Source organism: Meleagris gallopavo, chromosome 5 (genome assembly GCF_905368555.1).
Source record: "Meleagris gallopavo chromosome 5, MGAL_WU_HG_1.1, whole genome shotgun sequence".
NCBI classification, from domain to species: domain Eukaryota; kingdom Metazoa; phylum Chordata; class Aves; order Galliformes; family Phasianidae; genus Meleagris; species Meleagris gallopavo.
The window spans coordinates 22,849,275-22,875,274 of NC_139408.1; the positions used below are offsets into that span (position 1 = coordinate 22,849,275).

General features: G+C 39.6%; 1 protein-coding gene across 3 annotated transcripts in view; it reads right to left on the reverse strand.

The window, feature by feature from the left end:
* Positions 1 to 21,570, reverse strand: part of CSTPP1 (centriolar satellite-associated tubulin polyglutamylase complex regulator 1) — an 83,703-nt gene extending 62,133 nt beyond the window's left edge. The window contains exons 1-2 of one of the 3 annotated variants that reach the window (XM_085224702.1): positions 21,253 to 21,570; positions 10,795 to 10,897 (exon numbers count right to left, since the gene is read on the reverse strand). In XM_085224702.1, the coding sequence (XP_085080828.1) occupies positions 10,795 to 10,822 (28 nt within the window). In that variant the 5' untranslated portion in view covers positions 10,823 to 10,897; positions 21,253 to 21,570. Of the gene's footprint in view, positions 1 to 10,794; positions 10,898 to 21,252 lie in introns of those variants that run through there. The other 2 variants (XM_085224704.1, XM_085224703.1) reach the window with 2 other exon arrangements.
* Between the last annotated feature and the right edge of the window lie 4,430 nt (positions 21,571 to 26,000).

Genomic DNA, 26,000 nt, shown 5'->3' on the forward strand with positions numbered 1-26,000 from the left:
TCAGAAACCATTCAGAGAACTGGAAGCATGGGAGCGAGGATGGTACAAGGAGGAGAAGCAGAGTTAAAAATGCAAACTACACACAGTGGTATTACAGATTTATCCTGATTTAACAACTTTGGAAGAAGCTATGGAACTGACATTGACTGGAGATGGAATTAGATAACAAAACATCAATATCCACTGAAGGAGGAGTTTGAATTAGAACAGTATTGAATGATTGCACCCATCTTGTACTGCTGAGAACAGAACATAATGCTGAGCACACTGGCTTCTCAGAAGGGTGATGCCAAAGCAATAAGCATGAGTAAGGCCTACTTGCTCCATCCTGCAGGTAGTCTCCTGTACATCTCATTGTAACACAGTTCCATGTTTTGTAAATCAGAATTTAATTAGTTTACAAGATAGCAGCACAATCACATCACAGTGACTACAATCCACAAACTGCTGAAATATAATTTCTTAACTATTTTCAGAGGAGATTCAATACAGTTCCACCACGTGTGCAACCTCCATATTTGCTCTTTTCAGTCTTGGTTAGAGTGGGAAATTTTAGAAGGAAAAAATTACAACTAATACTCTTTCACCTATTCAGTTTTGTTGGCATGAACTACAGCACATCAAAGACTGAGCAGCTTCCAGTATTTCCATCATGGCAACAAATGAACACCGCTGTTTCCTTAACATAGATGGACCTCCATCAATTTTTGTTAATATCAATTTTGCATTTAGAGCTTACTTAGCTAAACCACTTAATGCTCACTACGACTGTGTGGCTGTAGAGTTGACCAGCCGCTGTTCATCCAGTTTATTTGGAGATATGCAATAGGATTAATTTTACAGGGCATGAGATTATGGCAAATCTCTGAGGATAATATATTATAGATGTTGTATGTTTTCATCACTACACAGCATCAAAAGTCTGGTTTTTTGGAGACGTTTGATTTCTATTTGATTAAAAAAGAAAATAATATTAGTTATTAAAAAAAAAAAGGGGGAGAAGAAAAAGCTAAAATAAGGGTTTTTTTTAAAAATGCACTTTTCAGTCGAGACAGAACTACAGGGCTTACAACTGTTTGCTATTCATGGGGATATGAGACATTCAAGGCATTTTATCCTGTAAAGGATAAGGAATCTTATTAAAGAATCTTATCACATCCCATTCCTGTAAGCATTTGCTGATTTTTTACAGCTTGGCATATTCAGGTTAGGAAAAAATTTACATTTGTTGGCCATGTCCATACTTGAAAGATGCATATTCTTTGCAAGGCAATCAGCAATGCTCCTCAAAATTACCAGTAACACCAGAACATTCTACAGTCTAAAACTGAGCATTACCAAAATGTAAAACACCTCAATCCTGCTCCATTCTTTTCTTTAAAATCTTGCCGATGAAGATAAAATGCATCTCAAGCTTAAATTACTTCATTACATTTTAATACAGTCTTATAAATAAAAGAGAGCTGCTCTGAAAATAATGCCTCCTATTATATTCTGTTGGTGGCCTCTGATATATTATCAGAGGTGGATGTTGGTGGTATGGCAGTAGCTGCTGAGCCTTCCCACCACTATTCCATTACACGCTGTTGCTGTGTGGCAGCTGGCAGCAGAGAGGCAGTCTGACAGAATGGCTTCAGACATGGAAGTGCATATGAAGAAAAGGTGTGTCACTGAATTTCTCCATGTGGAAATAACTGCACCCACTGATGTTTGCTGAATGTTTATGGAAACCAAGCAGTGAATGTGGGCACAGTGAGGCACTGGGTGATGCATTTCAGCAGTGACAGCTGTGGCAGTGGTTCACTTCCACTGGTGCAGATTTATACGAGAGCAGCAAGCAGGCTCTTATTCATTGCTGGCAAAAAAACCCATAACATATGGTGGTGACTATGTTGAAAAACAGTGTTTTATAGCTGAGAATTTGCTCTATCAAATAGTGTTACTCTATTCTTTCAATCTGAGGCAGTTTCCATGGAAATAAATAGGAGGCATTACTTTTGGAGCAAGCTACTTAGATAGATAAAAGCCAAGTATTCTTCTGAAATTGATCTCCTGTATGCATATAATAATTTAGACTCATAGCAAGATGCTTCAATAAAACTAGGACTAAACCAAAATAGTTTATAACACGGAGAAGGGTATTGTTAATGCTAAAATCATCACGTATTCAGAAGTGGTTCTCTTACATCTTGAGACATGTAAAATATTCTTGGAGAAAATAACATATTAAAAAAAAATTAATTGCAGGTAAGGATTAAATTATGATTTATTACTTGTCAATTCCTTGTAAGGTAAAAACATTACTATTAGTTACCAAATTTTCTATGTTACTATGCTTTTCTAAAGCTTCTACGTTCTACTGCATTTCCACTGAATTCCAGGTGCCAATTCCACGTTTCTAAAACAATTTTCTTCAAAACATTTACAGAAGCTGCAGGAAATCCAATCGTTACAGCTGGTGACCAAGTATGAAAAGAGATTACTGCTTTATATACACATTGCAGATTGTATGCAAAAGACTGTAAATAGACCCAGTACATCTGTTATGGATAAGTCACTATTTGTCTCAGTTTTTTCCTCCCTATATATTCCAACACTGAGTGACTCAGTAAGCACAAATAAGCCATTTTCCAGAATGATGGAGAAAGATGTTTGTCAAACAGCAATCTCCGTGTTGAGCATTGCATTGAGCTCAGTTCCAGAGCATTCCTCACTGGAAGACATACAATATAAGATTCTGACTGAAGGATCTTCCTGCTCCTGCAAGAATTCAAACTAAAGCAGAGTGGAGATTTACAATCAGAAATGCCAAAGCAGGGAAAAGGAAGTAACTGTCATATACCATGGATATAGGAAAATCAATAGATAGTTGGAGAAAAAAGAAAGAGAGTCATCCAAAAAGGGACACAATGACTCCTATGAAATACTCAACTGATAAGTTATTGCAAAATAACCACAAAGAGCTCACACACAGGAGGCTCATCAAAGTTGTTCTTAGGAGTTGCAATGACTTACATATCTCCTTTGTTGCGCTGCCAAATGCAGACAGCTCAAGTGGACTGGTGAAGTAGGAAAGCTGTATCACAAACAGGGCATACCAAGTAAAATCACTTCTCTGTTACCTTCTAATCCAGATGAAAGTGACCAGTTTTCATCATTCTGTAGGATCTTGTCTATTTCAATTGCTCCGTAAATTATTCAGACTTGTTTCAAGAATAAATTTACACATTTGAAGTGTGTAAAAATAATTTGAAATTAACTTCCAGGGATCACAAATGCAAGTTCAAATCTGTATTAGCAATATTTATAACTACGATGAAAAGACTGAAAATTTGGAAGCATAAACAGAATTATGAACCAAAAGCAGACAAAGGATAGTGCATTCAAACATAGCACAGAGAAAGAGCGCAAACACCAGTTAACACAGATATGTGTAGCCCCAGCACTTATACAATTTGCCAGGTTTCTGGACTTCATCTTTTGAAAAATTTCAAATGTTTGTTTTTCAGTGTCATCACTCACCAACACTTCCTATATGCAATTGACTTTAATGATCACTGAAGGCACCTCAACTCTATGGCAACCTTGTTGCCTTTCAGCATTCAAGGTTGTAAGAAGGAATAGAGACACACCCAACTACACAGAAAGGTCTTCTGTAAGGCAGTCAGCCCATTTCTCCTTCAGTTATTCTGACAAAGATTGCAAACATATAATCTCCATTACAGAAAGCAATATATACGAAGCGAGTAAAGACAGCACTGATACACAGTGAATACATACTTGAAGCATCATATTTGGACCACGCTGCATACAGTTGTCTCTGTTCAAGTAGCAAGAGCATACTGCAGCTTGGCTATTTAGAAGTGGAGGCTTATCCATGGACAACTATCCTGTGGTGCCAAGATGCTGATATCAAGTGCTAACATTTGTAGGTTGTGGCAAGTTCTCTAGGTTTTCCTGTCACCACAACAGTATTATACGTTTCCTGTGTGGAGTACATTACTGAATACCTCATTAAAGGTAAATATTGCTTCCTGCATTCAACTTGCTCTTCTAACTACAAACATCATAAATTTGTCCTACTACCAAAAATTCTTCTTTAACATTTTTCCCCCCTATTTCTTTGTAAGATTCATCCAAGCATCTGCTCTCTTGTTAATTTCTCACGTATGCAGGGGGAAAAAAAATCAATACATTTTCTAATGTATTTGCAACATGTACAAACAACAGTGAGGTTGAGTGTGTTATTCCTGTTAATATATGCATTTTTTTCCAGCAGTTTACTCAATAGCAGCCATCCCAATCAACATATTTGTCACGCTAGGACTTGTTGCAATGTTTGCTACGAAGAAACAACTCTGGGAAAAGAAAGACTTCGCAGAACCTGCTGGCAAGATGAAAAAATTAATGCTGTTTCTGCTATTAAAAAATAAATAAAAATAAAAATAAAAACAAAAAGCCTGTAATAAGAACATCAAGCTACAGGCAATCTACAGGCTCTGTACAAAATTCATCTAATTTAAAATAACAATCAATCATACAAAATGTACACCCCTTACACTGCAAGCAGGTGCTACTGAAGTCCTATTTCTGCTATGGGCCGGAGAAACTTCGGTTACAAAGGAAAGGCTTTTCTACTCTGATACTTCTCTGAAGGGGCAAGATTGGAAAGCAACAAATGAACCTCAGTGGAAAGGCTTTGTGTCCATTAGCCACATATCTGTAAGTGTAGAGATAGATATGCAACTATTATAGGATCCCCAGAAAGATTTATCACCAAAGTCAGTCCTGCGAATCCATCTGTCCTCCAGAAATAGACATTCAAAATGCCTCTCTGAGGAACTTATTCACATTAGCCATCCCAGCTGAGATTCTCAGCCCAAAGAGCTCCTTCGTGGCTGGGCCACTGACAGCAGCAAATTCATCCCTATCACATGGCTCACAGCAGTCTTACACCAAGTGTGATCATTTAGATTCTTTCTCTCCAAAGCAAAACAATTGCTGAAGTTCTGAAGTTCTGAAGAAGTATTTGAAGAACATGCAAAATATAATGTTTATTGCAAAAATAGTATTAAAGAGCATATCAATGTTTGCTGTAAACATCTGAAAGAATTTTTGCTTCCTAGATGAAAGTTCCTAAAAAAAAAATAATTAAAAAAAAAAAAACAGGGAAAAAGAAAAGACACACACACCACCTCTCCCCTCCATTCTTATCAAGAAATTCAATTGATGACACTCAACTGGGCTCCGTCTCTCAAAAAGGGAATACCATACAACTTGTCAAAGCCCTAAGGATCTTCTCACTATTTCTGTTGTTTATGCCTCCACACTTTGTGCAGTTGTAAATGTTCTACAGTGCTGGATGCTGTAAAGTACACGCAGTACAATATAATTTCTGTCTTGACAAGCTCATACTATCCTTGCAAACAAGACAGAACAAGTTACAATGAAAAGAGGAAAGATACAGTGCAGATGACAGCAAGATGAAGATGATAAGACCTACATACACACACAGAAATAAAAAAAAAAAAGTGGCTCTAAGATAGCTCTAAGAATCTCTCCTCTTTATAAGCAGATAATTTAGCTTATTTCCAGTTGTCATTCAGCATTGCCTTCAATGAGTGGCTTATTTCTCACAGGCATCCCATCTGTCCCATTTCCAGCCCTTCCCTTCTGCCTCTTCCATTCCCCAAGGGTATGGAGACCATTTTAAACAAGAGGACATTGTTTCCCCTACAGATTCATCTAGGTATCATAACGAAGAAGTACAAGACTAAACAAGTTGGTGTCAGTGCTATTGCCAGATCAAGCCAAAAGAGCAGTATCACAGTAGCCCCTAAGGAGCGAGCTGAACAAATGGTCCTAGCCGACCTAGGGAGCAGGACAAAATGAGGTGCCTTCTTTACTGTAAGCTAATACTTCTCAGAAGTTTCTATCCAATAATCTCAAGCTATACAGTGCTACCAATCCCATTACTCTGAACTAAATAAAGCGTTCTCCTGTGTAAAATAGTGCTCTACACAGCGCAGACCTGCATTTTAACTAAAAATCTAAAGGACCTAAATGCAGTATCTAACCAGCATTTCCAATGAACAAGCACATTGTAGATGACTGTCATCAGAAAGCACACAAACGTGAACAAGATCAGTATGCACAGAGCCCAATGGAAGTAGTGATGCATCTGCAAGCAAACAGTAAGATGTCTTTCTCAATCATCCTGCAATTGGCACATGGACAGGAAAACATTTCGCCATAAACAAAGGAAAACAAGAAGTGTTCTGAGAGAAGTACATTAAAAACAAAAACAAAAACAACAACAACAACAAAAAAAAAGACAACACCAAAACCTTTTAGAAGAGCACTGGACAGAGTAGGGTATCTACCTGCAAACTGGGAGAGAAAGTTTCAAGCAAACTGCTACCATAGAAGAAAAAAACAAAAATTACTAATCGAAAGTCTTTTGGTCAAGGACAGTTTTTTCCTGTTTCTTCCAGCTAAAGTGAAGTAAACACACAGCTTCCCTTTAAGATCCCAGAAAATTTAAAGTAGGACACAACGCACATTCCCACTGAATGATCAAATGCATTAGCACAGGGGCCCTCTTTTTCTTCAGTACAGGAACAATCAAGAAAACAGGATGATAAATAATGCATAGGAAGAACATGTCCCTTTAAGATATGCTGGCGCAGAATTTAGGTTGGAAGAAGTAAAGCAGCATTAGTCTGTAATTACACAAAGGGCTTTCAAGAGTCTGCATTTCATGGAGATTCAAAAGCAAAGCAGAGATTTCTTGGGTTTTCAATGAAAAAACACCAGTAGCATTTCAGCAAATCTATAAAATCCGAACCAGTCCTGAGAGAGGCACAATTTTACTCTTTTAGGTAAAAGAAGCAGATTAATTGGCAGAAGGGTGACTGAGCCCTATTCTTGTAAGAGTCAGGAGTGAGTCAGATGAGAGAAGCCTCAAAGAACTCCCAAGATTGAAAGCAGATGTCCACATGATTGGGACAAATGAACAACTGAATAAAGTGAGAGAAAAAAAGTATCCTTGATGGCTAAAAATATTCTGGAAGGAGAGCTGTAAGGATGAGGGTCAGCCCTCTGCAATCAGCAATCTTAGTGCTTGGCTATGGATAGCAGTGGAATACATAACTGGCTTCATTTCCTGAACTAGGAACAACTTATTGCCTGCAAAACACTTCCAGCTTGATCCATACATAGAGAGATGTATGACCACATAGTTTTTCAACTCTGAAATGTCACTCAGATAAGCTAAATCCCAACAAAATGAATCTAAGCTAAATCCCAACAAAATGAATCTTTTCTTAATGATCACCTATAAAATAGCTGTCATAACTGTACAATGCTTTCAAGTGACTCATGGTAAGGCAGGGCACTGCAGTCCATGATAGAGACATGATAGATAGCCACGATCATCCCTCTGTGATGAATCCAGTCAGAGGGGTGCATGGACACTGCTACTGTACAATGTACCCACTAAAAAGAGTTAATATGTAGAATCCATACTTGACACAAACTTCATTATCTTGGCAAAGCAACAGAAGTTGTGTTACTTTATCCCACACACAGTTTAAAAAAAAATTACTTATGTGGGTCTACATGCTAGCTTGCTGAATTCTGGGCTTAGTCTCTAATTGTAAGTAAACACAAGCAAGGAATGAACAATATAAAAAAATCAGACACCCCAACAAGTCCCTTTATCTTAAATCCAAATAGCATGCTTCTAAATATGGGCATGCCAACCCTCTTCCATAGAATAACATAGAAAAAGCAAAACATTGGAACAGTGCACATAAACCTTAGGAATCTCACAAGTTATCTTTGAGTACTAAGGTATTAAGATTAAAGATACAAGTCAAGTTGATTTGCTTGACAGAGCAGTACAAGCCATGGAGTTCTCAAAGCACAGCCTGAGCAAACTCTGACAGTCAGGTAGACAAGTACAGTTCCACTGGGCAGTAAGAGCTTAACACTCAACTCAGGAAAACTTCCTGTTCTATCTACGTCTATATTTCTGATCATTTATTCTTCATTTCAAAGAAAGCTTCATACACTTCACATGCTAAGAGCTTCACAGCTCTCAGAATTACTAAGGCTGTTTGTGCTTTGGGTCTTGGACACAATGCCATCTGCTAAATTCCACCCATATCATAAAAGGAAAAAATGAGTGATCAGTTCTTTATTACTTGTGAAACAAACAAACAAATGTAGTCTATTCCCATCTTTCAGGAAATAAGAAGCTCTGTGGAATATTCAGTGTGAATGGAGCTGTTTTAGAAATTCATGTATTTGAGAGTAACTGGGAAAAACACAACCTCAGTCCATCACAGGGTTGTGCTCTATGCTCACAGTTCTGTTTGTTACAGTGATCTTGTATTACTACTTATTCTTTCAGAAGCAGAGCAGGAATAGGAAGTAAAAATGGTTATCAGGCCGTGATGAAGGAAGAAATACTGCAGAGAAGTGTGGGCAGTTTCAAGTAAGCATGGAAGACTTCTCTGACCACTATTTAACTTCTGAAGTATATATGCACAAAGGTTTAGAAAACATCTCGAGGTGTCAACTTGAAAGCAGATGTAAACCAAATCCAGTCTGGATAGATGCCTGAACAACAATTCCAACTGAGTATTGCAGAGCCACCTTGCTTTCAATCCTGGTAAACAAGCCCTGATGTGGATGAAGAGCCGTGCTCTTCATCTTCAAGCACTTGTTTACTATTTGTTCAGCTGATTAATCTCAGTATTACTTCTGTGGAAAGTCACCTGCATCAGATGGAGCATCATGATTCCCAGTCATATCAAGTACACGAGATTGTATCTTCATTTGTCCCCAACAACTACTGCCAGTGATTAGTTCTCTACAACCATCACTTAATAATGACTACTAGCACTGCAACTTGCTCACATCGTGGAAGTGTACTGTTTATTTTTTTGTGCAATAAGGGTTGCATTCCAGATATTATGCATTGATTTTTATTTTTTAATCTTTATATCTTGGTAGTCTACAGAAAGGGAATGCACTTTGAGTTCAGGCTACTCTGTAGACAAAATCTTTACATACTTACATATATATATATATGTATACGTACACACATATATACATATAGGTACACTATACATACACATAAATATCCCTGTAAAACTCACATAGTACCAAATATTTTATCTATTCTAAAATAGATTTTGAAGATCTAGATCTTTAAAAGATTTAAAAATAGATATTTTAAAGTCAGTTTTTACTCCAGTTATAGCTACAGAGTAAGATTAACAGTAGAACTAGACAATCTCAGTTAGATGTTTGATTCTTTTTAATTCTACAGAATAAAGGCATTTATACAGAAAAGTGTTGCATTATGTAATTGGGATGATTTCTTTAAAGCCAAAGCTGAGTTATCAAGCTGAATGCTTTAATAGAATGTCTCTTGCTCCCCCACAACCTGCATAAGTCCTTAAAAATGAAAATAATTATTAGCACAGATAATCTTTTCTTACTAATTTGTTGAGAGCAAAATAGCTAAGGTAGTGCTAAAAAACATATTTCCTTGTTACAGTGCCATCTACCTAAAAGATCTGTTATATAAACAGATGTAGCAAGGTGGCCCATATCTTACTTCCTCTGCCAAGCATGGTCAAATCCACACTGGCTTCGAGCAGCTTATTACTCTGTCTCAGTATAAAAATTTATGGAAAAAAAAAAAAAAAAAAGCTTTAGTAATTTCCATTCAGATTTACTGCATAATTTATTTTAGTTACTAATTTACCAGAGAGAATCTCAGATATCTCTAAGTTTAAAATATGCATGGGGCTGGAAAATATAACCTAAGTTGTCCAGACAGTTCAAGTAGGAAGCTAGATCTCATTTGGAGGTTGGATGATCCATTTGATCACACTTCAGTAAAAAACGAAAAAATAAACCAAAAACACCCTGGTCAGCCTAGAAAGCAAGCTGCTCCTGTCCACTGAAATCTTCTTCCACAGCTGCAGTACAGAGATTTCTGTGAAATGCTCTGCACAGTCATTAGCATCAAGAAAAATTTAACAGGAAAAGAAGCAAACAAGCAGATTTTTAAATGGGCATAAGAAGACAGACTGAAGCATACCAACTGCAAGCACACCCATTACCTACAGATTTTTTAATGAAGCTAATGGAAGACTTTAAAACCTTGTGTAAGACATCAAGTTGGCAAAACATGCAGTGATTGGCCGAGTCAACATCAACAGCACTGGAAATCAGTACACAGTTTCAACTTCCCCCTCCAAAAAAAGAAACAAAAGCAACAACTTCCCAAATTAGTAGGAAAAGATTATCTGTGCTAATAATTATTTTCATTTTAAAGGATTTAGGCAGGTTGCAGGAGAGCGAGAGATATTCTATTAAAGCATTCAGCACGATAACAATTACACAAGGGGACAAAACAGTTTGAATCCAAACAGAAAAAGAAAGAATAAGCACTGCTGAAACCAGAAACAATCCCTGCTTTTGAAACTGGCTAACAGCTCTGATGAAGCCAAGCAGGGTTTGCTTTTCTATATGCTTTTAAAGGCTTCATTTCCCAAAGTGGCTGCTTCACATGAATGTAACAGGAGAGGTACCAAACTGAACGAAAACCCATGCACGTTTCTGAGACGTACTCAGGCAGCCCTTGGCTAACCCAGTGAAATCTAGCATTCACAACATAATCAGCATGTGTCCAGCTCCATTCTCCATGTACCCTGCCTGTTTCCAAAAGCCTCTCTCAGGCTGGCCCTATTGGCAGTGTCGTGATGTACTTACTATTCAGTGAAGAACCTGGCAATGCCATACTGACTAATATCTTCTCTGTTCTCCAGCAGCTGGCTCACTGCATCCTCCATGTACGTGAGGACATGTCTTTGAGCTGCAAATAAAAGACAGTAAGAGACAGAAATTAGAATACAAGGGGCCTGCAAAGCCCAGAGCCAGACCAGCCTTGTTGGGGCCTTACAAAACAAGCCAATGAGCATTTGCACCCTCATTTAGAGAGCAGAGGTTTCATTCCCTCAGATTCAGATAGCAGAACTACTCCTGACCTAAATCCTGCTGTCTTTCCTGGCTACACAGTTAGTCATTAACAGCGTGGACCCTTTTTCAAATCCTTTGAGATTCTACAAGTGAAGGAAGAAGAGATAGAGCTGTGAGACTGCTATGCTGGAAAATGCTTATCCAAGAAGAAGTCTTCATCTCTTCTGAGTCCCAGCCATCTTTCATATATAAATCGCCAATGCTAGATCAATGAGGCTGTTGTAGAGATGTAGGTGTTCCCTGCCCCTCCCTGCTTACCAAAGCCAAGTAGCTTTAAGGTTGTTCTGTAAAGTTTTTTTCCTAAAGGTGCATATAAAAGTACATCCCTTGACACACAAGCATCAATGAATGTTCTTGGAGTGGCAGGTAGGGAACAGGTCTCATTGCCAGGAGAGATATATACTGCTCAACAGCAGTCCCAAGTAACTGCCTAGACCAAACCTGAGGAGGTTTCAGAAGAGGCAGATCTGCCAATACCCAATCACACTAGTAAGTCTTCTGAGTAAGACTGTACAAGGCAAACTATTTTGCTGCTTCTGCAGGGGGCAGACTGCAAAAATCAAGGATTTGCCAGGAAGGAAACAGTACAGATTTGCCACTGAGTGCCTTTGATGTTCTTGGCTGGAAATCAACTCGGAGGAACAAAGATCTGAGTCTGGCATGATGCACCAGCTAGCAAGCAGTAGACTTTCCAAACCTACAAGTTCAACAATCAGAAAACAAGTCACAACGAACCCAGGAAAATTGTTCCTAACCTGGAAAGCATACAAGCCCTGTTCCCAAAGCACACACCTCCATCCTAAACACGTATGGTACTGCACCTTTGCAAGTAGTGTCGTGTCCTAAAAAGAGCAGGAGAAAACCCTTAGGGGATATAGGAAAGGCGAAGGCTGTTCTTGCTCCTTGCCAATCTGTTCCAGACTTGGCAGCATCATTCCCCTCAACTAGCAACTGGCCAACCACAGACCCACATCAATATTCTTCAAACCATTTTAATTTGTGCTTAACATCCTGGTAGGCATCAAGCCTGTGCCACTTGATACACAACATGGAAGTCCCTTTCATCTTAGTGTGTGGCAGGTGGGCTTCAAGAGAGGCCCGGAAATGATTATTCCCAGTGGATACAGTGATTAAAAGTATGTATGAACATTGATTGCTATCAGGGGATTTCTCTGACTAGAACACTTCTTAGGACAATGGTAAATTTGGTTAAGCACACCCTGGAAAACACCTTGCAGCTGATAGCAAAATGGTGAGCCAAAGGTTCAAAGATATTATCTGGCACTAAAAGATACAGGGCGTAGCTTTATTTAATTATTTTAATGCAAAGGAATAAATTTAATTTATGTGAGTGATTAAAGAAAAATAGCTCTGCGCACCTGTGTCCCCCGAGGGAGGAATGAGTCGTGCAGCTCAGTCACAGTCTTAAGATAACAGCAGCCGGGTAACTATTTCAGCCCATCCTTCTTCCCTCTTCATTATGTAGCCCATCTTGCACCCAGAAACATCTTCCCAGGCCCCTCTAGAGCTGTCAGCAGTACCAGATTAAGACAGGAAACCACAGTAGCAAAGAGGCTTCCACTTCTCTCAGTCCACAATATGTTCCTACTCAACTGCAAAACCATTTTCTAAACTTTGTGGTATACACTCCCTGCTGTAGAAGAGCCTCTATCAGTGAAACACGTATTTTTGCTATTCCACTTCTTTAGAGTCGGTAACCTCTCCCCCAAAAGCCTAAAGAGGTAAACAGGCACAGTCCCCACAGTGCTACATATCACAGTAAGACTGACCTCTCTAACAAATACCTTTGAGTCTGCTCCTGAAGAATTAATAAACATTCAACACAGAATTTCAGACATTTCTGACACCCTTAAAATTGTACACAAATATGTATGGCTCACTGATGAATACTGTCACTGGAAAATGGACATTTGTTAAACTTTTTGCTGCATGGTCTCAGGATCCTGGCAAAGATTCTCTCTCCTTATTTCCCAAAAGGCCCATAGGGAAGTGGGGGAGGGAAGAAGACTATGAACAGGGAAGCTAAAAAAAAAATAGCACTTGCAATCTACTTAAGAATCCTCTCTCCTTGACTCTTCAACTGCTGGGCTGTTTCCCAGGTAGCGTGGTTCACACTGCCAAATCAAATCCCAGCTCTGGCTTCCTGTTTTCTGGCTGCTGAGATCACAGAGTGGTACAAGCAGTATGTTTTGTAGCCCAACCAACTCTATCCTACACAGAAAAGTCATAGAAAAAAATTAATTTATGGACAGGTTCTAGCAGGCCAGAGAGACAAAATGAAATGCCAGGGGTCTAGTTATAGCAAAACATTAGTGCCATAATTTATACAAAGGGTACTTTCCATAACAAATATTGGAACTATACGGCAACATTACCTATTTATGTAAGTGCAAAGTTAAAAATACACAGGGTCCAATGCAAAATAAACATGATGATTCATAGGTTTTAATACTGTCTCAAACTCTTTGAAAATTCAGGGAGTTAATTTTGTATTGGTACAGATGCTGTTCCTATTTTTTAGGCCAATTTGGCAATAAAGCAGCAAGTCCAAATCAGAATGGAAAGCTCAAATGCTCACAGAATACTACAATTACAACCTGACCTCTCTATTCATTGTCCTTCTGGTAGAATTCCAGTTTACTGCAGCTTCCACACACATTTTCCTCATCATTTATTATTTACGGCTTATTCCACCTACGGCTCTCCTCCCTACTCATACAAAATCCTCCAAGCTAATAGACCATGCAACATCTTTACTAAACTCGAAATCCCATGCAACTACCCCAAAATGGAACCAAGCATGCCTGCCACACATATTCAGTAGGTACCCCTTCTTGTTGTCAGACCTAAACCCTGCCAGGCACCCCTCACAGAGAGATAGAACAGCATGAAGTTCAGAGGACTGTCTTCTGGCAGCCAATGATATGATGTTAAGTAGGTATCTAAGATACTTAATTCCTATCATGAAACCAGCTGTATAGGGCTGCTGAATCACGGCCTGAACCTTTGATTGATCACCTGAGGTGAGCAATGAGTCAGCCATGGGAGCACAGGTGAAGGCAATTCACCTGTGCTGCAGGAAGGGGTGGAGCCTGGCTCCACCTCTCCTAGACCCATTTAAGAGCTGACTGCCAGTGGGGAAGAATCTCTCTGGAGATCTGCTCTATCAGGAGTTCATCTCATGAGCCCAGGACAAGGTGAGTGACTTTCTTTCATTTCTCAAATATAAATTATATTAGTTAAGCTCGTGGATATATATATATATACCATCTGTACATCCATTGATTAAACACCAGTAGTGACATTACACCTAGAGTCTGCACAATCTATTGCAATACATACAATATAGCACTCTCAAAGTCAGCCACCACAGCACTTGAGAGAATGGCACTGATGGCATTGCCACTCTACTCACACACCAACATCCCACTGCCACTCACTCACTCAAGGTTCAAAGTGTATTTTGGAATTAATGCCCTCTGGCTCAAAACTAAATTCAAGGTTGAATGCTGGCTGTTCAATTCAAGCATGACTTGATTGGGTCATACGAGTTTCCTCCAGCTTACAAGTAAAAGGCAGATAAAGAAATACATCCACACTCCGTTTGCAATCCCTATATTCTCCATTACAATAGTTTATACAACCCCAACTGATTCCTTTTAATTGTAACTGCACCAAATTTTTTTTGTTTGTATTTAAAATATTAAAAATAGTCCTTTTGTAAGCCAATGAATGACTTGTTTCTTTTTACAAGAAAAACAGTCCTGGTAATTTGTAGGTTTGACTAAAAATATTCTAAGAACAAGCACTGATATTGGAGGAACGTCTTGAACGAAAAGGAAAATACTACTACGTGAAACAGAATGCATGCACTGGCATTCTCTCAGTCAGAAAGGAGGAGGAAGGAAAGTACCTGCAACCTTTAAGTAACAATATTGGGTATTTGTAAATTTTTTATTACCAGCAGTGCTCAGGAGCTGTGAAGATTAAGACCTTATATGTGCTGTAGTGCCATTCCCTTGAGTTGCACAATATCCCTTTCAGCACACAATGGCAACATGATGGAGTAACCACTCTGCTTTTGCATATTGGTTACCTGGCTTTACAACTTCGGTAGACGTCCCTAAAGTTATGTTAATAAGAAGCTTCTCTTTCCAAGAAATCTGCCTTTTTAAACTGCCAATAAAACTATCAAACAAAAATAAAACAAACAAACAAAAAAAGCCCTCACCCTGAAGATCAATACACCAGCAGAAAAAAGACTGGAATAAACTTATATAGGATGGTAAAATACACATCAGCACAGGTCAACAGGTATGCTCTGCTTAAAGCAGCAGCAGAACCACAGCCTGGAGCAGAGGTTGAGTCTTATTTATCAAATTATCAAATCAGGTTGCTACATTATTGCTCAACTTGTTATGAGAGATGCCTTCTAATGGATCACAAGCTCTCTACCAGAGCAATATCTACTGTGTGCATGAGTGTTTTTTTGTTGGCTGTTTCATTCCTGGCATAGCAGAATGTTTTGAAAGATCAGGAGTAGGAATTCCTGGATAATGAGACTGATTTTTATTAATTATTTTCCGCCTCCTCAACTAAAGTGCTCAAAATACACAGTCTTTGATGCAATTACCATTATAATTCAGTTTAGTTATCAGAATTCCAAGAGCATTACAAGATTTAATGTACATGAATATTTTTGGTGTTTTTAAATCTCTAGCTGCTAGTTTGTATGCTCCTAAATAACTTCCAGAATTTCTTCTAGATCAGATCTTAATTAAGGGCCCCACTGTATTAAAGCACATTAGAAAGAAACAACTACAGAAACATACAAACAATTATAGCTAATATTATGTGAGTAATAATGTGTATAAACTGCAAAAACAGATTAGCATCAACTCCAGGAGACTCTTCAGCATTGATGATCTTTCAGGATGCTCTTTTTCACATCTTCAGGTACTCCCAAGAAATGGACTTAGCAAGAGAAGTATGTAAATAAAACCAACCAACCTAAAAGCTACATCACTGTACAGCTATAGTGCCTCACAGCTTTGCACAGCTTGGCAGTATAATTTCCCATTAACCCTAGAAAACAAGATGAAAGGACAGAACGTGTAGCAAAGTGCAAGTAGAGCTGGCCATACCAGAGATAACACTACGATATGAGTGCGACATGAACAGCTATTCAGGAACGCATGCTAAATGGCAACACAACACATTGTATTCTGTATATTCACAGATTCAAAATCACTTTCAACAAAAAAAATTAAGAAATGGTTCAGTTTGTAATTTTGTTGTGACTGTAACTGAATATTTCTTTCAAAAAATTAATCAGACATCAATCACAAACCATGACATTATAGTCTTTCACTGCACACGCATCCTGAGACCCCACAGAGACTGCCTTCATTTTTCAAGTCTCGCCACAAATACCTCCTGGAAGATGCAGTGCAGATGCTAAGCATCACCGCCCCTTCACTGCACAATCGTTGAACTTTTTTCCCCTAAAAAAATAAATCAGTCTGAATTTATTCAGCATGTTATTAACATTGTGGAATTGATGACCATTCTGGCTTGTTACAAGGACATTAGATAACCTTTGACAGGCTCCCTATCAATGCATACTCAAACACAGATGCCTCTATACTCTCCAGTTCTGAAAATCTAACCTCACTCAGGATCAGATTCCATGTGATATCAAGCTAAGGTAAATGTCCTGTAGTACAACAGCAGGTTTGGTTTGAAGCTGCAATCTTTTGGAGAAAGTATGACACTGAATCTAAGAAGATTCAAACTTATCATCCATACAAGCAAACTTTAATGCATCAGCAAGGAAGTCATTCATCCTCCACATTATAGCTCTCCTATTTATACAAAAAAGTAAGAAAGGGAAAAGGAAAAGGCTTTGTTTTCTCTTTTTAGACCACAACATCTCGTAGATGAAGTGCTCCACAGAAGCTTAGCAAATGTTTCAACTACGAAGAGACTCAGCATTTCTCACGATGCCTAGATAGAAGTGTAGCTGTATGGGAACAGATGAGTCACAACCTGAACCACTGATTGAGCACCTGGGGAAAGGAGCCGGTCAGCCCTGGAAGCACAGGTGAAGACAATTCAGCTGTGTGACCAAAACTGCTGGAGCCTTGCTGCACCTCTCTTAGACCTCATTTAAGGGCTGACTGCGATGGGGGAAGGATCTCTGGTTGGAGATTCCTCCCTTGTGGAGTCTTTTCAGCAAGCCTAGATCTTCAGAGACAAGTGAGCACCTTTACTTTTCCTGTGAAATACCATTCTATCTGTACTGGTCCCTTTGCTGTTATATCCTCTATTGTTCTTCTAGTGCACTAATCTTTCCACTAATTGTAACAGTAGTCTGAGCATTGAATATGATGGTAAAGAAAATCATATGATCATAGAAGCTTTATAGCTGGAAGGGTTGAGTTTAAAAGCTATCTAGTCCAACACCAGAGAACAGGAGCACCTACAGTTAGGTCAGGCTGCTCAGAGTCCACACTGCACTCCAGGTGAGGTCTCGGTCTCATCAATGCAGAGCAGAGGGGCAGGATCACCTTCCTCCACCTGCTGGCCATGCTGCTTTTGATACAACCCAGGATATTGTTGGCTTTTTGGGCTGTAAGCACGCATCGTTGGCTCATGTCCAGCTTGCCATCCACCAGTACTCTCAAGCCCTTTTCAGCAAGGCTGCGTTTAAATCCTTTCACCCCCAAGCTTGTAGTGATAGTGGGGATTACCAGGACCCAGGTGTGTGACCTTGTACTTGGATTTGTTGAACCTCATGAGGTTCATCTGGGCCCACTGCTCCAGCCTGTCTGGGTCTCTCTGAATGGCATCCCATCCCCGTGCCATTGGCTGCACTTGGACTTTCTAACTCAGTATTTCTGTCCAGTAGAAGAGTAAACCCCAGTTCTGTGCAAAGTTGCTGCATAACTGAAGTACTTTGCTGGAAGCTACTCTTGGCTTTGTAAAATGTGAATGCGTTCTTCCAACTCATTAAGCCTAAGAGAGGTGAGGAAACAGGACCATGTTCCTGGCACTTAATAGCCCCATGCCTTACCAATAAGGCACTTCCTTAATGGTATATTTATGTTCTTACATGTCTTATGCTGGCAAAGGAAGAAAAAAAAAACCCAACATCCTAGAGTTGGGGAGTAGAGAGAAGGAGACCCCAGAGGAAAACTTCAGAAATTTGTGATAATCTTCAGCACTTTCTTTTTGACAGAGAAGATGGGGAAATCTACAGTTTGAAGCTTCAGAAAACAGCTGCACGAGTAGAACAATAAACTGAGTGCTCTGAGTCTGTTATAAATAATGGAGCAATCACCAGTTATTAAACCATAATGAGGAAGGCATGGAAAAGTGTCTCAAATAAGCTTTACTTTGCCTACTGTCGTTCTAGTCTCATCCATCAAACATAAAACACATTTTCATCACTATCCCCAAACACTAACTATTGTTTACTCAGTGAAAATACTGTCTTAAATATCCTCCTTGCTACAGCTTCTTCCCTGCAGCCTTCCTGCCATCTTTGCAGACTTCATCTCCTTTCCTATTCACTGAATTCTAGTTGTCTCTGTTCTTCTACCTATTGTCCACAGTCACTATGGCATGAGATTTGCATTTCCCAGGAACTTCTCTGTACCAAAAACTTGCAGTTATTTTTCATCTTGAGTGAGTGCCTGATACATTTTTATTTTAACTCACAACTGCTTCTACTTCCTTTAGAATGTTAGACTGTATTGTCCTCTTAGCATCCAAACTGGAAGCAAAAAAAAAAAAAAAAAAACCTTACAAATTGAGGGGGGAAAAAAGATAAATACCTCAAGTAGCACAAAATACTTTGGCCACTCAGTTCATTTGGCCTGTTCTGGGTGTTGAGAAAGGAAAAGGGAGAAAAGAGGCTAGGTGAAGCTTCCTCATTTCAGATCAGGAGAGCAAAGAGTGCCATCCAACCTAGGAGACTCAAAGAATATCTTACATGGCAGCCTGGGACAACAATTTCAGAATGAAATTATAGAATGTGAAACTTTTTTTTTTAAAATCACAGTTGCTTACAACCCCACAACAAACAACTATTAACAAGACTTAGAGGTACAGAAGAGGACAAATTCAAATAACAGCGATTTCAGAATGCTAGGATGATGTAAAAAATGAAAAAGTATCTTATAAACACACTTTTTATTGATTTCCTAATATGAAGACAGAATTCATTCCATAGGATCTCACGAAGACCAAAAAAAAAAAAAAAAAAATCCTGATAACATTTACAGCCAGTGAAAATATCCAGCATAGCAAACACTTTCTAACAGAGGATAGACTGCAGCTTAAACAGAAGGACACCCTCCCTACATGATCAACCAAACAAGCTCTTAAACAGTTACTTCTCAATCTGACATACAATCATAGAGTCCTTAAAGTTGGAAGGAACCTTTAAAGGTCATCTAGTCCAACACCTTTGCAATGAACAGGGGCGTGCACAGCTGAAACAGGTTACCCACATAGTTGTATGAGCCTTTTCCTAATCTAAACACTAGAATAATTTAGAAGATGTCTCAAAAAAAAAAAAAAAAAAAAAAAAAGTGATCAGGAAATAGAGAGTGAAGGAGACATTTCATGTAGGCTAATAGAGCTGCTTGTACAATGTTGTACATATCTCCAAAACATGCTTCTCAGCTTTAGGTGTAAAACAGAAAACCGGTTATTTCTTATAAGAACTACAAGAATTGGTAGTCTGCTTCCTAGCTTGTTTTGGATGTTTCAATCCTAACTGACAAGTTTCATACAAGTAAGGGTTAAGCACCTATTTCATTAAAAACAATTAAATGAGCCCAAAACCAAGTTGGCTTGTTACAGAAAGAAAAAGAAAAAAGAAATTTTGCAAGTTTCAGCCTAGAGCAATTCTGTGGAAAAGCTGAGTGTCTCTATTAATGCGTAGGCTGAAAATGCTGATGTAGTATAACAGAGTGACACACAATTGAAGGGTGTATCTAAATGGCATGCTGCAATATTGTTCTCAAATACTTGAACTAATGCCAAATTGAAATCCATAATTCTCTCAAGAATCACCCTGTGCAGAGAGCTAAAACTCCTATTTCCTGCCTTGAGTTTCTGTAGCACAGAACAGCAGTGTGGTTATGTAGGCATGTACAAAGCACCTACCAGCAGTATAGTAGCAAAAGTGCAGGGGTTCTACTCCAAGAGGATGTAGATCACCCCTCTGCTTTAACTCTTCAGCCCTCTTTATTGCTGTGGGGCATTCTGAAAGGGAAGTCGGATCCTGACTCGTTGATCCTAATGTTGGGCAGAAGAAACAGCTGCTTCAGCCTTCCCCTGCAACAGTAGCTTTCCATTTACTAGAAGCTACAATGTTTCTCTAGCTCTGTTACGTTCTGACTTACCAGAGACAGCAAAACCATACTGAAACATGTAACGCAAACCAACATGCACCATTTCTTACCTTTCCTTATATAACAAAGCCATGGCAAATTAAGTATACTTTAATAACAGTTATTAGCAAACAGCCTCTCGGGCCTAGAAGGTAATGGCTGAAGAGTCTCACTTCAAAAACATTGATTTGAACGCTCTCCAAATGCTCACAGCTTGCAATTCATCTCCTCTTTAGCAATTAAGTGATGTCATATTGATTTCTTTCCTTCATAATTACCTTTCACTTGACACAATAACACCTCATCACTTTGCCTTTTAGTTCACTGGAAGGCATAGCGGTAACGCCAACTGCCAGAGCAAAGGGATGCAGCCCACAGGGGAGCGGCTGCTTTGTGAGGTAAAAGGTTTTTTCTTATGTGGCATAAAGAGATCGGCGGGAAACATTACCTTTATTTCAGAGGAAAAGCCCACTTTCCGACACCCTCGCAGTCGAAGAGCAGCACCCTTTCTGACGCTAGAGGAGCGAGCGGCTCGCTTTCCTCAGGCCATCGGTAAGACCGCAGCCCCCTCAGGGAGACTCCGGCCCGGCAGTGCCGCTTCTCGGCCGAGCTGAAGCCGGGTACTGAGCTCCCCCCACCCGCTCTGCCACACACGCGGCCCCGATGCCGGCACGCGGCTCCCCGGGAAGGCCGGGCCGCAGCCTGCCCCATTGAGCCCTTCTGACGCCGGACCGCAGCCGGGAGCCCGGGCTACCCCGCTCCTCACCTAGGTACTCGGGCCCAGGCAGCCGCTCGGGGCTCAGCATCCTCCCGCCGCCGCCTCCTCCCGGCTTCCGTTCGTTTCCAAGGCGCCCGACGCTCCTGGCTCCCAGGCCCGGCGTTGCTCCTCCGCTCGCCCCGGCTGGGAACGCGCCCTCACGCCGCCGGGGTTCCGGCCCCAAAGCGGCACCGCGGAGCTGGGCGCGGCCAGCCTCGACGCGGTGCTGCGAGAGGCGGGAAGGGAGGGAGCTCGAGGGAAGGGTCTGTGGAGGAGCGGGGCAGCCTGGTCCTGAGGAGGGATCGCCGGGATGGGGTGGAGGCCTGGCATTGAGGGAGGGTGTGAGTGACGGCGTGGGTTGTGCGCTCCAGGGCCGGGCGACTCAACAGAGGGAAAAGGGCTGAAGACACAAAGTGGCATGAGAAGAAACGTAAGGCTATGGTAATAAAGATACGGAAGGGTATTGTGTAACAAGTTTATCCCGGAGAACAGGGCCAGCAGTGACCAAGGAGGCTCCATGCAGTTTTATCAGTCTTGTCAGTAACGCTCACTCTGCTCCTGAGTTTGTTTTGTAGCCCTGGTGCTCTAGAGAGGAAGGAATGGGGAGCATCAGGCATTGCCTGTTGTTCACAGGAAAGTGGGAAGCAGCAGAAGGACCTGAGCTATAGGGCCCCTTCTGCTCATTCTGCTTATCTGGGATTTTTTCAGGGAATGGCCCTTGTGCAAGCAGATATCTTCCCACAGCAGGAACCGGCCCTGCTGAGTGACCATTCCTCAGAAGCTGGTGGGGCCAAAATTTCCAAAAACCTTTGGAATTTCTCACATCAGCAATAGAAAAATCCCAACGCGGGGCGTAATCCCAGAAATTCCAAATGAAGAACTGGGAACTGTTGTGTGTTTTTAGTGACAAATACAGAGCAACTGAAATTAAATAAAACACTTAGATATTGTTGTAGTTTAATCCAATGGATGGCTGAGCACCATGTGGTCATTTGCACTCTTCCCCTCTTCCCAATGGAATGGGGGAGAGAACGTGGAGAGGAAAAAAAAAAAAAACAAAACAAACAAAAAAAAAAAACCTGCAGGTTGAGGTAGAACTATTTACTAAGATAGAGAAAAGGAAAAGGATAATTGTTATGACTATATACGTGTATGTATAAATATATGAACTTATATAACAAGTAGTACACAAGCAATTGCTCACCACCTCCCAACCAAAACCCAGCTGGCCCCTCAAGCAGTGCAAGAGCACGAGATGAACTCCCACCCCCTTCAAAACTCCTTCTGCATGATGTCGTATGTTATGGAATATCTCTTGGGCCAGTTTAAGTCACACGTCCTAATCCTATTCCCTCCTAGCTCCTTGAGCTCTCTTCTCTGAGAATGGCCTTGGCTCAGTACAACACTGCTTAGCAGCAAAATCGTGTAAACATCACCATGTTATCAACATTGTTTTTATCCTAAAACAAAAAAATATAGAATCATTCCAGACACTCTGAAGAAAACAGTTCCGTGCCAGCTAAGAGAGATGTGCACACAACCTGCTTTTACTCCTGCTTTTTACTCCAGGGGAAAAGATGAATGTTGCTGTTGGAAACTCATCTTCAACATCTACTCACAGTCAAAACCATAGATAAAAAAGAGCAAATAGGATGTTATAACCAACCTATTTACATTCCTTCCACCAGACTGACTGGGTCACTCTGTTCTCTTTGTTTTGTTCTGTTTTTAAATTAATATATCTTAGATATAAATATTTAAAAGATGAGTACTGAGAATAATATAGGAAACAAACAATGAGATATTTCAGTGTGAAGAGTGATCAGATAAAAAATAAGACTGTATTAACGAGAGCAGGTATAACATAGAAAATGACAGCGTTATCCAAAATGGTTTGTGATAAAATATGGTTCATTTAAAAACTTCTCTATATCCAGTTTTGCAATTTGTGCATTCAGATCTGTGTATTTAAAGGCCATAAATCTGAAGAAGGGAGATTGTTGATACCAGATAAAATCAGATTTTAGAACATAGGATATTCTTGAGGCCAGGAATTCAGCAGAAGGGAAGTAGATGTTTTCACACAGAACGAGCATAGCAGAAATGCTGTCACAGTTTGAACCAATATTGAGCACCTGGAGGGAAGGCAGGGCCAACCCAGGGAGAGTTCAGCTACATGCAATGCACCTGAATGGTGGGAAGGGTCAAGATCCACCTATTCCCAGACCTCACTTAAGGGTTGGCAATGAAAGGGAATGGATCTTGTTAGAGATCCCTTTGTAGCTGAGGCCTTGTAAGGGTAAGCAGCTTTTTTCCTTTATTACTGTAACTATGGCTGCTGCACTTGAGATTATCCTTACTTGCTTCTACTTAGGACTTTGCTATCCTGCTATTATTGCTCTGTATTCTATTGCATTATAGTATCATAACGAGAAAATACAAGATTATGTTATTACCTATAGAGGCACAGCAAAAAATAGTACAATGTCTGGTAGGAATATGATCTGTTATGCTTCATAGCAAAGCTAATTGACTAATTGGGTTTCAGAAAACATTTCTTCTAATGTGAGGTCTATTCCATAACAAGTTTAGCATTTCTGGCACTTTACAATAAGATATCTCATTCTAGGCTACTGCTGGAGAGAGGAATAGAATGTGTTAGACCCCCCCTTAGGTTTATAGCATAGTTCCTGCAGTTTCAAAACTAATGTCAAAATCTCTGTTTTCGTGAGAAGTCTCTAACCATCAGCCAGGAAGTTTCACTGATACTGAAAAGCCAAATCTAGAAGTCTTTTTTTATACTGCCAATCTCTTGAGCTGGTAGGGACCATTCTACAAATTGTGCACTGTTTCTTTATTGTTGCTTAAGCCATTTCTGTAAAAAGCAATTTTGTCTTGATTATTATCTGGAGCGCTCATTTACAAGAGGCTTTTGAAGTCTGGTTTTAAATAATACACCATAATATTTCTCTTTTTTTTTTTTTTTTTTTTTCCTGGGATTTTCTTTTATTATTATTATTATTTTATTTTATTTTTTTTTTGTTACGCTTTGGTCTCTGTGGAGTGGACTTCATTATTTCCTTTAAACCAGTTTAGGGAATTCTTCTGGACTCTAAACCCATTTGTGGTAGTAATAAGTTTCAGTAGCAACAGCACCTGAATATGAATAGCTCAAAGAAAACTACGTAAACACAAGGTGTCATTTCTGAAGCCTTTTATAGACTTCCCTGTTTACTGTAATTCCTTTCTGGTCTTGCTAGAGTCAGGATTAGGTGACGTAACAGATCAGCTGTAAGGCTTACCTGGTCTCTCACACTTGTGACCTGAAAAGGGAGAAAAGCTGCCAGTTTGGCTGTGGATGATAAGTTTGTTTCCTCATATTAATCTTAGAACTCAAGAGTTCTAGTATTGCCTTTTAATAAAACGCTCTTTTAAACAGAGAAGGCTTTTCTGGATCAGTGGAAAGCATCTGCTTAATAGCTGCTCTGGGAAGAGGAATCCTTTAACAGGGTTTTAATGTTCTTTCAGACCCTTCTGAGAGAATGGTAGTGGAAAACAGCAGTTTTCTCTGTCAGCAGCCCACTGGGAGATGATCAGGAGTATGGTTCTCACTTCAGGGCAAGCATATGGAGTAGATTCTCAACATTATCATTCACCCTGGAATCTTTTAATTTACATTTTTAAACTAAATTTGCTAAGTTTTGTCTACCAGCATTGGATTTTATTTAGCTTAGCTTCCCTCAAAGTCTGCTTTAAGTAGGATGTCAGAAATCGTACCTTTAGGTAAACTGGGCTAGTGTAATTATATGAGTCTTTGTGACCACAGGTTTGAAAAATAACCAGTGGTATAGTTCAATTTTTTCTTTAATGCTATAATTTCTTTGTTAAATTTTGATGTGTGGACTGGAAAAATCCTTCCTGTATCAGCTTTGTGGGTGTTCCTCAGCAATGTAGTTTAGATTGCGTTTCTATTCTCTTCCATTCCCATACACTTTGAGCCCACTATATTAATTGTGTAGCTTAATTCTTTCTGGTTTTATGTTCATTATTCTAAATGGTGCTATCAAAGTTGATCTGAAATATTTTTATTAGCCAAAGTTCTCCTGAGAAACATCCCCTCTGTCAGAGAGGATATTGCATAGAATAATAAACAGGACTAGATATCAAGCAACAAATTCCAGAGGATATACCCCATTTTAAACAAACTGAGTCATTTTGTCTGGCTTTTATTAATTTCTTTTCTGGGGATGAAATATTTGCTTAGAATTACAACAATTATTGCTAAAGTAATTACATTAAAGCCTAGAAGTATTGGAGGCAGAAAACTTAACTTTCCCTTTTTTTTTTTTCTGAAGGAGGCAGTTGGAGACTATTGCTTTAAGGTTTACAACTGCAACATGTGAAGAACTAGGCTGAGAGGAGTCTTCAGTCTTGTCCCACATCTGATTTCTATGCACGTAAGCGAGTTTACAAGAAACACTAGAAAACTCTCTAGCCTTTTTTGCTTATCTTCGTGTCCATATTTTAAGTCCTATTTTAAGAACTAGCTAAGTACTTATATTGCCCAGGAATTAGCATTTGGGTATTTGGTGATGCTTTGTATTTTTTGAGGCCTCTGATGCATTTGTCCATAGATTAACAAAATGGGTACATTAGCAAAATTACTAGTGGGATAACAAAACGTTTATCCAAGAACACCTGGAAAACAAATCAGATACTGGGTGAAAACAAACAAGTGTCAATTTTTGTTGATGATC